The sequence below is a fragment of the Odocoileus virginianus genome, chromosome 13, assembly GCF_023699985.2.
Source record: "Odocoileus virginianus isolate 20LAN1187 ecotype Illinois chromosome 13, Ovbor_1.2, whole genome shotgun sequence".
NCBI classification, from domain to species: Eukaryota; Metazoa; Chordata; class Mammalia; order Artiodactyla; family Cervidae; genus Odocoileus; species Odocoileus virginianus.
The window spans coordinates 16,079,686-16,094,881 of record NC_069686.1 but is presented as its reverse complement, the minus strand read 5'-3'; the positions used below and the strand labels follow the sequence as shown (position 1 = coordinate 16,094,881).

Genomic DNA, 15,196 nt, shown 5'->3' with positions numbered 1-15,196 from the left:
AAATATGTGAGGACTCTAATGCCCTACTGACTCATGAAGAAAAGGTGCTTCCTGAGAGCATACTTGGCAAGGTCCTGTGCACAGGCCCCATAGGGTCGTGAAGGATAGTCAGTCTCAGGAGATCCACTTAAGGAAACACTGAAAACCTATAGAAAAGACCCCTCTGATGGCTTCTGCCTTATTTGGATTACTCAAAGACAAGACACTGGCGATGCAAGTTAAAATAGGTATTTTATTGAGAAACTTGCTCTGTCAGTGAGCAAGTGAAAGTTACAAATATTTTTATTTAATAAAATTAGCATATCCTTAATTCTAAAAACATCTCTTAAAAACTTCCATTATCGGAAACTGCAGATCTTTCTGAGTCAGGGTTTTCTTTTAGTGCTTCCATGGAAAAAGATGCTTCCAATTCCCTTCATGCAAATAACATGTGTAATATGACTTGTTCACAAGCAAAACAAATTCCCCACTTGAGTTTGTGTTGCTTGCATGCATATGAATTAGTATCTTTATTGCTATAACTATAAAAGTCTCCTGGTACAGCAATGAGGCTTTATGCTTACTCCTGAGCATTCTGAGAGTTATTATGTGGTCATTTAAAAAAAAGTTATGTAGCAAGACAGTTCTGCTGAAAACCCCATTCCCTTATTAAACTTAAAATTGGTGTAGATTAATACTACACATTAATGTGTAATTTACTCGTTAAATACCCTAGGCTTCCATGCAGGGTTTGTTTTTTTTTGTTGTTACATTTTGTTGCATTAAAAGGGAAGTGATTTAACCCTATAAATTATTTTCTAAATGGCTTTTACATATGACACTAAAAGTATGAGACAAATAAATATTTGAAACAGTTTTAAATAAGTTAAACCAGTACTGACACCTAACAATTAAGTAAAGGTTCAAAGGTCATGCAAATAGATGTCTCTTTAATTGACTGAAGGTAAAGCTTATCTGAGGGCGACATTTAATAATTTTCAAATGTATAAATTTTTATACATGGACATTTAAAACTAAATTGTATATGTAACAGTAGGATGTTAGGTTAGAGTTTTAAAATCTTAACTTGAATTACATAGTTTCTCTTCTTTTTAACTGCAGGGAAAAGGTATAGGGTATCCATCTGCTCTGAGAGCTTTGTGCAAACACCAGAAATGACATATCACATGGCAACAATTTTGTTGGTAAATTTAAATGCATCTGCTCAAATTATTTTTAGTAAAAAAGTTAAAGATTAGACTATACTTCTGTTGATGGATTTTAGAGATGATAATATTTATGGAGGTTTTTATTCCCTTCCTAATGGCACAAATTACTATTTTGGATAGCAAAGCAAGAGAAGATGAACCTTAAAAAAAAGTGCTTCTAGTTTTTAATGAGTACTATTTGCCGAGGAAAGGGGAAAAATAGAATAAGAAGGCCTCTCATTACAATCATTAAAACTTCTTTTTTTAGGAAATGCTATCAAGAAGTGCAAAGTGGTCATAATTTAAGGACCATATCCCCTCAGCAGCACACCTGCCAAATTTGGCAATTTAAAAGAATAGTAAATTGGATGTTGATTTTGAAATTACAGCACACAATTGGAGGAAGCAATGTTTTAAAATGTTGACATAATTATAGTAATTACTATATTCATTATCAGAACTTTAAATTTTGTTTGGTTCTCTTTTTTCTAAGTCAGTTTTCTGTGTGTTACACATACATGTAAAATCACAGAATATTAGCATGGAGTGGGAACATGTCAAATTTTACAGAAGAGGCAACTGAGGCTCAGAAAGGTGGTGATTTGCCAAAGGTCCCACAGCTAATAAGTAACAGATCTGAGGCTAGAATATGACTCCATGTGGGCTTGTCTCTTTCATAACTTAGGTCTTAGGGGATGGGGATGAATGCTCAATTTCTTTGTAACTTTCCTGTTGGGGAATGTCTGCATTAATAGTGGGAGGACTCTGTTTAGGACTCTTTTGAAGAAATCTATAAAACAAGTACTCATCCCGAAATTCATATTCATTGGTGATATGTTGGATGACTCCCCCTTGCACCAGTCTATCTCCATATATAACAGCTTCACCACGGTCAGAGGCAAGGCCAACTTCAATGAGCCAGTTCACCAAGTCACAGCCACAGAAGGTCCCAGCAGAAGTCTTTGCACCACACCTGTATGTCAAAGGAATGATTCACCCATGTGTTCTTTAAATCTGGTATCAGAACTGCATGATGGAAGACAAGCAAGGAAAAACAGGAGACAGGGAAAGACAGCATGATAGTTAAGAGGTGACAAGAATGAAACTATTCTGAATATAAAGGGTTTGTTAAATCACCTAACCCTAGAAAGATCTACCAGAGGAAGACAAAATATGCCAATAATGCTTGTGAAAACAGAAACACTTAAAATAATGACTTAGATAATATAACTGCATCAACAGAGAAATATTCTTTTTATAGTAGATGGTCTTTTATGATCAGATGAGTTCTGTAGACACCTATTACATATTTTATAAGTTATATTCTTAGTTAAAATACATAATTGTTTCAGGGACATTAGCAAGCTCTTAAGAAGTGACAATTTTTACTAAGTTATTCAAATCAAACTTTAATATTTTGTGCTTATTACAGTACCCACAAATCACCTTTCTTCATGTCCTGAGCAAGATAATCTTACTGATATGATAGGAATTTGTTGCCTTATGAAGCAGGGGAAGGATAAGTGAGATCTGTCTTGCTATAAGATTTTTTTCACAGTTGTTGACTCTATTCCCCACACTGTACATTTCATCCCTGTGATTCATTTATTTTGCAACTGGGAGTTTATACTTCTTAATCTCCCTCACCTACTTCTTTCTTCCCCTCACCCTTCCCCCCTCTGGCAACCACTTGTTTGTTGTCTGTATCTCTGACTCTCTTGTTTTGTAATGCTTGCTCATTTGTTTGTTTTTTTAGTTTCCACATATAAGTGAAATCAAACAGTATTTATCTTTCTCTGTCTGACTTATTTTACTTTGCATAATGCCTTCCATGTTGTCACAATGGCAAGATTTCATTCTTCTTTTGTGGCCGGGTTATATTCTATTGTGTATATATGTATACACTATATATATTCACAAACACACAATATCTTCTTTATCAATTCTACTGAGGAACACAAGTGTGTTTGTTGTTTTTTTTTAATATCTTTGCTATTGTAAGTAATACAGCAGTGGACAATGGAGTGCACATTCCTTTTCTAATTAGTGTTTTTAATTTTGGGGGGGGGTAAATACACAGAAGTGGAATTGTTGGATCATATGGCAGTTCTATTTTTAATTTTTGGAGGAATTTCCATAAGATTCCTCAGATATTTTTAATTTTTAATTATAAACCTACTTCTTAATTATTTAAAATTTGTCTTCCTAATGCAAATGCAGGGGTGCCTCAGGTATGAAAAAATAAACAAGGGGAAAAGAAATGTAAGAAAACCAATTACGTGAATTCTGTTCATTTTTATACAAATATGTTATAGACAACATGAATCTGTCCACAAGCATTAGCCAAGCTGTAAAACCTAAAGTGCTTGACAATAGGAAACAGTGGCTGAAAATACAGATGAAATGAGAAACAGGTGACAAGAAATTTTAAAACATTTAATCACGAATATAAATTAGCATTTCATATAAAAATTAAAAAGTTAATATACATGAAAAAATTTCTCAAGTACATAAAATATTGTAACATCAGTATTTTACTTAGTAATAGGATATCTTAATTTATGCTTTGCAATGACAAACATCACTTTGAACAAAAGCCTGAATGTTACATCCCAAGTCTGAGCCTTCTTCCTGCTTGTTAATTTTAAATGTATAGCCCTACACCTTCTAATCCGGACACCAACTGATTCATATTTGCTTCTGATGACTGATCAGGCAGCTACAACTACAGTCTAGGAAGTTGTGCAGCGTGACATAGGATCAGCCATTCTGCAGGACTGGAGCCAGCCTGTGCCTGTTCACCATCTGGGACGGAGGCAGCCTGGCAGCCCTGCAAATGGCAAGAGCTATGCTTCCTAACAGTCAGCAGTCAGAGTGGGCCTGGTGGAGTTAACACAGAGTTCCCTCTCTTAATTTGAAAAAGAAATTTTAAATTGTTGAAACTATCCTTAGATCGTACTTTGAAATCATTGTGTTTGGCCCTTTATGGGTGGGAAACTAATTTTTCTTCATAGCTTACCATTCCCAGAAACTAGGCTAGACCCAATACATAGATTTTGTTATCTAATGCAAACAACCCCCAAGAACTAGATATTTTAAAGAAGAGGAGAATTAAGGTTTGGAGAATTGAACTTGCCCAATGTCACACAGCTAGTAATCTCCCACAAAGTGACAGATCCAGGGATTGAGTCCCAGACTCAGTCTCCACCCAGTGAATCTCCTTTCTACTAGCTGAGTCAGGATACCTTCTGGTTATAATGAAATACAGTGGCATAATATATGTAAATAAATTATCCTGAATGGTAATTTTCATAGCTTTTCAATTTTTCAGTTACAGACATAAAAGTATTTGCTTCTTTATATCATGTTCTGTTCTTTTCCTGTTTTTCGACAACCAAATATATTGGCACTAGAACATTTGTTTATTCCTTCCTGCTGTATACACCATGCCTGAGGATTAGAAGAATAAATATGATGTCAAAGACTAAAGATTAGGACTTGAGGTGAAAAAATAAGCAGAAGAATTAATTAAAAGACAGAAATTTCACTTTACTTTCTTGATAATATCATTAGTAATATGAAATAGCATATTACTAACATATCCTTAGGAGATAGGGAATATAAAATCACTTCTAAATACAATGTATCTCAAAGTTTCATGAGAGATATTAATGGCCAGCATGAACTGAATGTTAATATTCTGCTATATTTTGGTTCATTCTAAAGTTTTCATATTTTATATGGAAATTGTAAGTTATATGGCATTTAAAAATGTAAAAATTAAAGTTATATGGCTTTTATACATGCTGTTTCTTAAACTATAAACTGACCTATAGCTATTTTAACTTTTATGTGTATATGTGTTATTGAAAATAACAAAGTCAGTTACAAGCATGTTAGTTAGCCTATCACAAACCAAAATTAATCATCTAAAATATAATTATCTAGAACCTGTACTTACCTTCTTTCCTTCACAATGTTTTGGATACAGAGGTCACGGTGATAATGGATAAATTGTTGACAGGTCATTTTTATTTCCTCAGGAACAGAAGAATCCTTGTTTTCTGCTGTTTCTTTACTGTTCCATAGGAATTCAAGTCTGAAAACCAAAAATTTTAGGATGAAATTTTTTAGGAAAGAAAAGCCCTGAGAGAGCTCCTTCTTGCTTATCACCCCGTCAATATGGCTGTTCCAAAGCTGTCATTCACCACAGCTGTCATCTACAACACCCAGACATCCTTAGTCTCTGTCAATATGGCTGTTCCAAAGCTATCATTCACCACAGCTGTCATCTACAACACCCAGACATCCTTAGTCTCTGAAGCAGAAATATATTTAACCTGCATTCAGTTTCCTGTTCAGAGCAGGCTGGGGTAGAACACTTGAATATTTTATAAACCTTCTAGACATGTTTGAACTATTTCAGGATCTACCAAAAAATGAAGTTCCTTATTCTATAGTTTTAAAATGCAAAAATAATATACAGCAATCAAGCATTTTAATTTCCCAGTATCAGTACCAGAGAGACAAATACTGGGATATAGAGTAAAGAACAATTCTGTTTTGCCAAACCAGACAGCAGATCTGTTGACTCTTTTAAAAGATCAACATTATGAAGCTAATTAAGTGCAGTGACTTTCCTATTATGCCTTTCTTCTTTCATCAAAGGATTGTGACCAACCCTGGCAACTACATTTCAATAATGATGATGGAAAAAAGGAGAAGAAAGAACAGGGACCATTTACTGGGCACTTTTATATAGTCTATAAGATAAATTCCACTAGCACTTCTAGTTTCTACTACTTTTGACTTTGAAAACTAAGTACAAGAATTCTCCCCCCATCCCTACTTCTTCCTCCTACCACCAAGGTGATGTGCTCCTACTTCATTATTTTTCACAAATTCCTGACCTGAATTCAAAGAAACTTTTCCCCAAGCCAGTTTTTTAAAAATGAAATTTAAAAAGAAGAAAACTTGAGTTTTCTATAAATTGTCAGTGTGATAGAAAAATCCTGTTGTCAAAGGAGAAAGACAACCAAATATAGACCTTTGGGGGCATACCGCCTCTTATTTCCATTTGTTAATACATTTTCAAGTTTCATTTTATTTTATATATAGTTAATGGCATAGAAGTCAGTTTTCATCAATTCCTATTAAAATGTAAATTATGTTGGATTATTGACAGCTCTTCTGACATTTTCTCTGCAGTTATATATAACAAATATGTGAATCAACAGAAAACCTTTCTATGGTGCTTAGGTTAACCATTCTGTAGTCTCCTAGCAGTTTCTAAAGGCTTAAAAATATAAGTATCTTAATAGAATGGCTTTGTCATTACCTTTACAGTTATAGCTTTATTTCAAAACTAAAATTACCTTCTTTTGAAAGGTAGGATGATTAAATGTTTGTCCAGTCCAAAGATGCCAAAGGAAATAAACCCCTATGGAAGAAAAAAAAGGTTATTATTTTATGAGCTCTACAATAAAAGTTTAAGACAGAAATGAAAAAATTTAGTGCTTGGGGAAGTAAACCTCTGGTGATTAGAGGAACATTTTAAATAGAACACACAGGCAGACTCTATAAAGTTAAGTGCCTGATGGCATGTACAGTTGATCCTCTGTATCCACAGGTTCTGCATCTATGGATTCTACCCACTGTGGGTCAAAAATATTTGGGAAAAAAGTTCCACAAAGTTCCAGAGAGCAAAAGTTGAATTTGCTGGGTACTGACAACTATTTACATAGCAATTACATTGTATTAGGTGTTACAAGTAACTTAGAGATAATTTAAAGTAAATGGGAGGATGTACATAGGTTATATGCAAATACTATGCCATTTTATATAAGGGACTTGAACATCCATGGATTTTGGTACCTAAGGCTGTGTCCTGGTGCCAACCCCCCTTGGATACTGAGAGATGGTTTTATGGTACTTGGCTGCCTCTTCCCAATCATCTTTCCTGCTAATTATGATGGGTGATATGAGTGCTGATCAACCACACTAGCAAGCTAGTTTACTGGAGAAAAATGAAAACATTTAAGGGCTATGTATCTTTTTTCCCCCTTTCTAAAAAGAAAGTAAAATAATCTCCCATTACGCTTAAGTACTTCTTTATTATTTTTCTGTTAAAACTTTAGAGACACTAGAATTAACAAGTGCTATAGTGTCTGATTAAAATGAAGTAACTGAACAAAATTTATGTGAAATGAAATTGGCTACTGCTTAGGGAAAGAGTTTGAAGAATTTGGGCATAATGAGTCAAACTAGCACCAGATATTAGCCACACAGCAAGACGATCAGGACTGCCTGGGAGGATGGGAGGCTGGGAACTGCCATCTGTCAGGCACGGCAGGGTAAGGATGTTAGTGCAGGTTGGCGTGGGTGAGATGAAGAATGCAGTGACATGAAGAATCTATCTGTCTTCACTTCACATTATAAACTACCAGAAAGGAATGATCTTACTACCACATCTCCCCAAGAGGAAAATGGAATGGGAGCAGGTTTTGTATCTCTCTCCCTTCTTTGAAGCACTTCAGCCATAAGCTGTGGGGGCCGTATTTCAAATGCAACATTCCTGGCATTAGCTTCTGTTTGTGAAGCTCTGTGAGTCCCAGTCCTGGAATGGCTCAGCTTGGAGTGGGCTTTCTGAATGCAAGATACTGAGTAAGACTATGATTTTTCAACCTAGTATTTTGTAGTTCAGATCGTAAACAGTATCACAAAGTGAGGTGGACATCAAGGAGTCCTTAGCATGCTCATGTCTGTCTATAATTAATGGACAGGTCACTCTTCTGTCTAAATATACATGTTATATACTAATACATGTTAACTAAATCATATGGCCAATTATTCCAGGTTTAATAAGCAAACCCAGTGATTTCAAGTACTGTATTTTTTCACTCTGATACTTAATCTGGGGACTAATATTCTCTAATTAAAAAGTAAGGTACTGAAGTGGAATAACAATTTTTAATTTTCACATAAAAATATTTTCCCAGTATACAAAATATGATTTATTCTTTTTAAAATATTTACTTATTTATTTATATTTGGCTGCTCTGGGTCCTTTTTGCTACACAGAGGCTTTCTCTAGCCATGGTGAGCGGGGGCTACGCTGTAGTTGCGGTTCTAGGGCTGCTCATTGCAGGGTTTCTCTTCTTGCAGAGCCCAAGCTCTAGGGCATGTGGGCTTAGCTGCCCTGATGTATGTGGGATCTTCCCAGACCAGGGATCAAACCTGTGTCCCCTGCACTGGCAGGCGTATGTATTCTTAACCACTGAACCACCAAGGACACCTTCATTTATTCCTAAATCTTCAATGGAATTTTAATTTCTAATTTTTAAACTGGGGGGTAAGAGTCTACTTTGCAGATATTATTGTGATGTTTAAATGAAATAATTAATGTAAAATGCTTAAAATGTTTGGCATATGGTAACTCTGAAGGAATCGTATCTACTGTCCTTGGTCAAATTTTATTTATATGTCCCGTGATTTTTTTTTAAAGATATAAGTACCTATAGTTCAAGAAATACCAAAATGTAAATGAAATGTTGTGCATTTAAATAAGTGACTAAGCTAAAGGCTCAGAGAAGTTAAGTCATTTTCCCAAAGTAACTTATTAAGGCCACAATGAAGTTTAAAAAGAACTTGGAACATCTTGTCCCTGCTTAAATTACCATCCTTTATCTCAAAACCAAAGCAAAAAACTATTTGGTATTTCTGACTGAAACACTCAGTGTGCATTTTGATGACTTTAACCAATATAATAATTCATCTCTACTAGGAGATAGGCAGCAGCTGTCAGCTGTCATGCATACCAGCAGCTGGCAAACAAACTAAACCCTTTTGATTTAGAAGAAAACAACCACATCCGTACCACCACCTCCCAATCAAACCATCCAGCAAAACAGAAACTCCTCAAAGTTCTCAGTAAATAAATACCTGGCCAAAGTTAAACACAGCACAGAAAAACTGTAACTCAACATATAGTCTCCCAGGCTCTTGGTTGAATAGCCACCATAAACAACTGGAAAGATTCTGTAAAGGAAGGGGAAATAGGACTTTAAAATGAAGCAAGCTGATCATTTCTCTCTATCCAGAACATAGTACAATAATTTATCTACTTAATAATTAGGAAGAAAAGGACTAAAGGGAAAAACACCAAGAGAATACAGAGGCTTTGTCTTTCAAACAAGAGGTTTAAACCTCTCTTCTTGACAGATGTCATTCAAACAGCATCTATTCTGATCAGATTTGAAGAAAGAAGACATGAGCCACAATACAGAAGCTTACATAATACATCAGGACTTCAACTAGCCTAAGACAGGTCTGATTTTAAAATTAGTTTTACACAGTGAAAACAATCACATCACCGAGCAGCAATTCTTGGCAGCATTTCTTCATTTTTGATTTTTGTTCTTAAACAGCAGCTAAAATGGTGCTGGCTGATATGATTCTATGTAGTGAGCACTGCAGCGTGAAAAGTGTAAGAGAGCTTCTTTATAGGTTATATGGTCCATTGCCTATCACTAGGCTAGTTACACATGAACTATCACAAAGAATTATATAATAACTAGTAATTCACAAAAGAAGACTTAGAACTAATTTTTTTAAATGCTTTGCTAATCAAAGAAATGCATTTAAAAGTGAAATGCTATATTTCACTTATAAAATTATCAAGTAAAAAATTTATAATAGTCAATGGTGAGAATACTTAACAAACCTATACTACTTCTTTGGAAAACAACTTAGTAGAATGCATCCAAAGACACAAAAATATTTATACTATTTAATCCAGGTTTTCCAACTTTTGAGAATCTATGATAAGGAAATATACTGCATGGAGATGTTTATTAGAGAATTCTAAAAAACTAGGAACAATCCATAAGAAAATGATTGAGTGAACTGTAATGCATATCCTCCATAGTTTATTGAGGAGCTATTTAAAGTAACGATTAGAACACTTTTGCAGCAACATGAAAATGCTTGACATAAGTCACAAAGCAGGACATAAATCTATATGTATTATTAGAACCATGAAAAAAATATTAAAAAAGAGAAGGTAGTAGTATGGTGGATATTTTCCCTCTTTTCTCTGTGGTATCCATTGTATGAAGTGCTTGTATTATTTTCATAATGTAAAATTATTTTTAAAAGTTTATTTATCTGAGGACTGTCTTCTGAGAGACCATGTAGACATTTATCTACTGAAGTTAGTCAAGGAATAACTTAGGACCAAGTATCCCTGTATACATCACAGAGCTAACTGGTTTTACCCAAAATTCTAGGTTCAGAGCATAGGATGAGTAAGTATTCAAAGCAAAATGAGTTACTGAAGCACTTAAGCATCAGAGTAATGTGAATTACTCATTCTTCTTCCTCCCAAAACATTAGCTCACGATTAGGAGATGTTCGTGCTGCGACTCCCCTGGGAAGGAGCAACCAAGTTTCTCCCAGATGCCTGGAAAAACTTTTGTCAAACATTTAAAGAAATGGCTCCCAAACAAAATCAGAAAAACATTTACAGCAAACAGGCCAATAATGAGAAGTAAACACAGCAACACATGTCGAGTCAGTTGCTGGTCTCCACTGTGTAGATACTGCTCCTCTTCCTGGGCCAATATGCAGCTCTGGGAGTTACAGCGGCTCACACAATGCTCGTCTATAAAACAGTAAGCACAACAATTTGTAATCAGAGCTTTTTATTTGAATGCATTTTAAATTCATAATGACTTCCTAAGCAAACCACTACATATGCACATTCTCAGCTTGGAATCAGTATATTATTTTAGATGAAATCTAAAAAGGCTCCTTCATGTTGTTTTAGGAGAGTTCTACTTGTAGAGTGTTTTTATCCAAAAAATACAATAGTATTTTTAGTATATGCAATAGTTCCCTTCTACATTATTCAACAGTGTAACACAAACACATGCACACACAAATTTTTAAGGCTAATTTAATAACAAGTTTCTCCTGTTATATAATCTACCTCTTGGTATGAATATCCTATATTGGCTAACAGCAAAGCAAATTTACCACTTGCCTTTCATTAAAGACTTTAGCATTTGCTTAGAAAAGACCTCTAAGGAACCAAGTAAAAAATATTATACACTTTGTTCTGTTTGCATATGGAAGCAAGTCCAAATCACAAGCATGACTTTTCTTTGGCAGAAAAGAGAAGTGAGAAGCCTTTCACAAGAAACCTTTATTCTCCTACCTCAGCTCCACTCTTATCAATGGCATCAAAAGTAGAAGAAAAAATTTTTACAAAACAGATGCTAGTCTAACATACAGTCTTATTACAAAAAGTCAGGGCTTAAAAAACACAATTTTATAGCTCTTACCTTCAAGCTTACAAAAATTGTATTTCCTAAAGCCTCTTTTTAGAAAAGAACATATACAAGCATTAAACATGGTATGATATAATAGCTAATGGCATGGATGAAAGTTCACACACACAAAAAGGTTAAAAGCAAAAAGAAAGTAGGTTGCCAAACTGTTTATGTACTTAGGAGTATATCTACCTAAAGAAACAAAAGATCTATACATAGAAAACTATAAAACACTGATGAAAGAAATCAAAGAGGACATAAACAGATGGAGAAATATACCGTGTTCATGGATTGGAAGAATCAATATTGTCAAAATGGCTATACTACCCAAAGCAATCTATAGATTCAATGCAATACCTATCAAGCTACCAATGGTATTTTTCACAGAACTAGAACAAATAATTTCACAATTTGTATGGAAATACAAAAAACCTCAAATAGCCAAAGTAATCTTGAGAAAGAATAACGGAACTGGAGGAATCAACCTGCCTGACTTCAGAGCCACAGTCATCAAGACAGTATGGTACTGGCACAAAGACAGAAATATAGATCAATGGAACAGAATAGAAAGCCCAGAGATAAATCCACGAACCTATGGACACCTTATCTTCGACAAAGGAGGCAAGAATATACAATGGAAAAAAGACAACCTCTTTAACAAGTGGTGCTGGGAAAACTGGTCAACCACCTGTAAAAGAATGAAACTAGAACACTTTCTAACACCATACACAAAAATAAATTCAAAATGGATTAAAGATCTAAATGTAAGACCAGAAACTATAAAACTCCTAGAGGAGAACATAGGCAAAACACTCTCTGACATAAATCACAGCAGGATCCTCTATGACCCACCTCCCAGAATACTGGAAATAAAAGCAAAAATAAACAAATGGGACCTAATGAAACTTAAAAGCTTTTGCAAAACAAAGGAAACTATAGGCAAGGTGAAAAGACAGCCCTCAGATTGGGAGAAAATAATAGCAAACGAAGCAACAAAGGATTAATCTAAAAAATATACAAGCAATTCCTGCAGTTCAATTCCAGAAAATTAAATGACCCAATCAAAAAATGGGCCAAAGAACTAAACAAACATTTTTCCAAAGAAGATATACAGATGGCTAACAAACACATGAAAAGATGCTCAACATCACTCATTATCAGAGAAATGCAAATCAAAACCACAATGAGGTACCATTACATGCCAGTCAGGATGGCTGCTATCCAAAAGTCTACAAGCAATAAGTGCTGGAGAGGGTGTGGAGAAAAGGGAACCCTCTTACACTGTTGGTGGGAATGCAAACTAGTACAGCTGCTATGGAGAACAGTGTGGAGATTTCTTAAAAAACTGGAAGTGGAACTGCCATATGACCCAGCAATCCCACTCCTGGGCATACACACCGAGGAAACCAGATCTGAAAGAGACATGTGTACCCCAATGTTCATCGCAGCACTGTTTATAATAGCCAGGACATGGAAGCAACCTAGATGCCCATCAGCAGACAAATGGATAAGGAAGCTGTGGTACATATACACCATGGAATATTACTCAACCATTAAAAAGAATTCATTTGAATCAGTTCTAATGAGATGGATGAAACGAGCCCATTATACAGAGTGAAGTAAGCCAGAAAGATAAAGACCAATACAGTATACTAACGCATATATATGGAATTTAGAAAGATGGTAACAATAACCCTATATGCAAAACAGAAAAAGAGACACATATGTACAGAACAGACTTTTGAACTCTGTGGGAGAAGGTGAGGGTGGGATGTTTAGAGAGAACAGCATCGAAACATGTATATTATCAAGATTGAAACAGATCACCAGCCCAGGTCGGATGCATGAGACAAGTGCTCGGGGCTGATGCACTGGGAAGACCCAGAGGGATCGGGTGGAGAGGGAGGTGGGAGGGGGGTTGGTTTGGGGAATACATGTAAATCCATGGCTGATTCATGTCACTGTATGGCAAAAACCACTACAATATTGTCAAGTAATTAGCCTCCAACTAATAAAAATAAATGGAAAAAAAAAAAAAGCAAAAAGAAAGTAAGTTGCCAAAATGTTTATGTAGTATGATCCTGTTTTTATAACCTTTTTTTATGTATATCTTGGTGTAGAAAAATTGTAGCCGTGTATATAATAAACTTGGTCTTAAAATATTATGTACAAATATTATAAAAATGCATAAAATCCATTTTACTATCTTTTATCTGCATTTTTACATACTGCAATATTTACTTTCATAAAATATGATCAGAAAATCTAAGAAGCTCCTATATTTAGAAGATTTTTTCAGGAATCAGCATATTAATGGAAAAATGACATAAGCAAATTGTAAAGGGATTCTGGGGGCAAAAAAACCCATCTGGGGTTGATGAATCAAATCACATGTTGAATTTGTCAATGGACTTTACTATTAGGTATATTGTGTAGGAAGGAAAAAATAGGAGTACAGCCTTGGGAACTCTGATGTAAAGAAATATTAGCGTTAGAAAAGGGGCACACAAATAAAACTTGAAACACCTGTAACTGGATACCAAGAGAGATTTCCTGCTGAATGTAAGTGAAGGCTCAATATCTGCCCGAACAATAACTACAACAATTGCTGCTGCTACTATGCTTATTTTTAAATTTTATTTATTTTTGGCCACACTGCACAGCTTGTGGGATTTCCCTGACCAGGGATTGAACCTGGGCCACCATAGTGAATGGCTAGAATTCTAACCACTAGGTCACCAGGGAAGTCCCTGCTTCCATGTTTAATAAGCATTTAGTTTGTACATTACTCACTGTGCCAAGTGATTAGCATGCATCATTTCTTATAATATTCACAACATTTTAAAATATAAAAACATTTGGCATCAAAACAGCTGACATGCTTCATCATAAAGAGGACTTTTTGGGGTTTCTCTTTCTACTTTGATTTTTAAAAATTGGCATAATTGACTGAAGGTACATTGCAATTTACATATATTCAGTTGTTTTAAATAATTTGAAATTCAGACCATAAATGTGATTCAGTCTGTTAGTCTATACGTCAAAAGGTTATTACTTTTAAAGATTTTTATTATTTTATAAGAAAGGGCATATTTTAAAGCATATGGATTCAAAATGTAATTAAACACTAACTAACTAGTCCTGGCCCTGGGGGAATGGAGTGGGGAAAAGTCTCAGCTTCTAAAATGAGATGCCAAAGAGAAACAAATAATCCTTAGGGCAAACTTCTTGGAATTATTACTCAGGTTAAATTTACTGGAGAATTTCCATGCAGATAAAAAAAAATAATGAATACTCTATCTATGCACAATTACTGTACTATTTGCACTTTCTTCCATCTTATGAGAATATTCTCAAACAGTGTAGCTTCTATAGAAATTCTATGTAGAGTTCTTTTAAGGCATAAGATTAAAAAATCTTTTGTTCTTTAGGCTCATCCTCATAGCCTAGAGGCACTTACTTTTCTCAAATGAAGGAGTCACAGACCCACTGGTGGTTATGTCTGCTACTGGTTCCGTGGATGGGCAGCGTAATTCACCATTTTCCATAGAGCAGGAGCAGCAACCTATATAGATAAAATATAAGTTATGACGGGAGAGTCCAATCACAAAAAATGGACAATGTAGAAAGATGCCAAATAAAACAGAACACCCCCCCCCCAAGAAAAAAACAACAAAT

General features: G+C 35.0%; 1 protein-coding gene across 4 annotated transcripts in view; it reads right to left on the bottom strand.

The window, feature by feature from the left end:
* Positions 1–212: 212 nt before the first annotated feature.
* The window catches only part of GPR155 (G protein-coupled receptor 155), a 42,221-nt gene continuing 27,237 nt past the window's right edge, over positions 213–15,196 (bottom strand). For 2 of the 4 annotated variants that reach the window (XM_070475997.1, XM_020889129.2), the window contains 6 exons: positions 14,979–15,083; positions 10,712–10,848; positions 9,129–9,224; positions 6,563–6,627; positions 5,149–5,286; positions 213–2,160 (listed from right to left, as the gene is read on the bottom strand). In XM_070475997.1, coding sequence (XP_070332098.1) covers positions 1,869–2,160; positions 5,149–5,286; positions 6,563–6,627; positions 9,129–9,224; positions 10,712–10,848; positions 14,979–15,083 — 833 coding nt within the window. In that variant the 3' untranslated portion in view covers positions 213–1,868. Of the gene's footprint in view, positions 4,638–5,148; positions 5,287–6,562; positions 6,628–9,128; positions 9,225–10,711; positions 10,849–14,978; positions 15,084–15,196 lie in introns of all 4 variants that reach the window. The other 2 variants (XM_020889139.2, XM_020889131.2) reach the window with 2 other exon arrangements.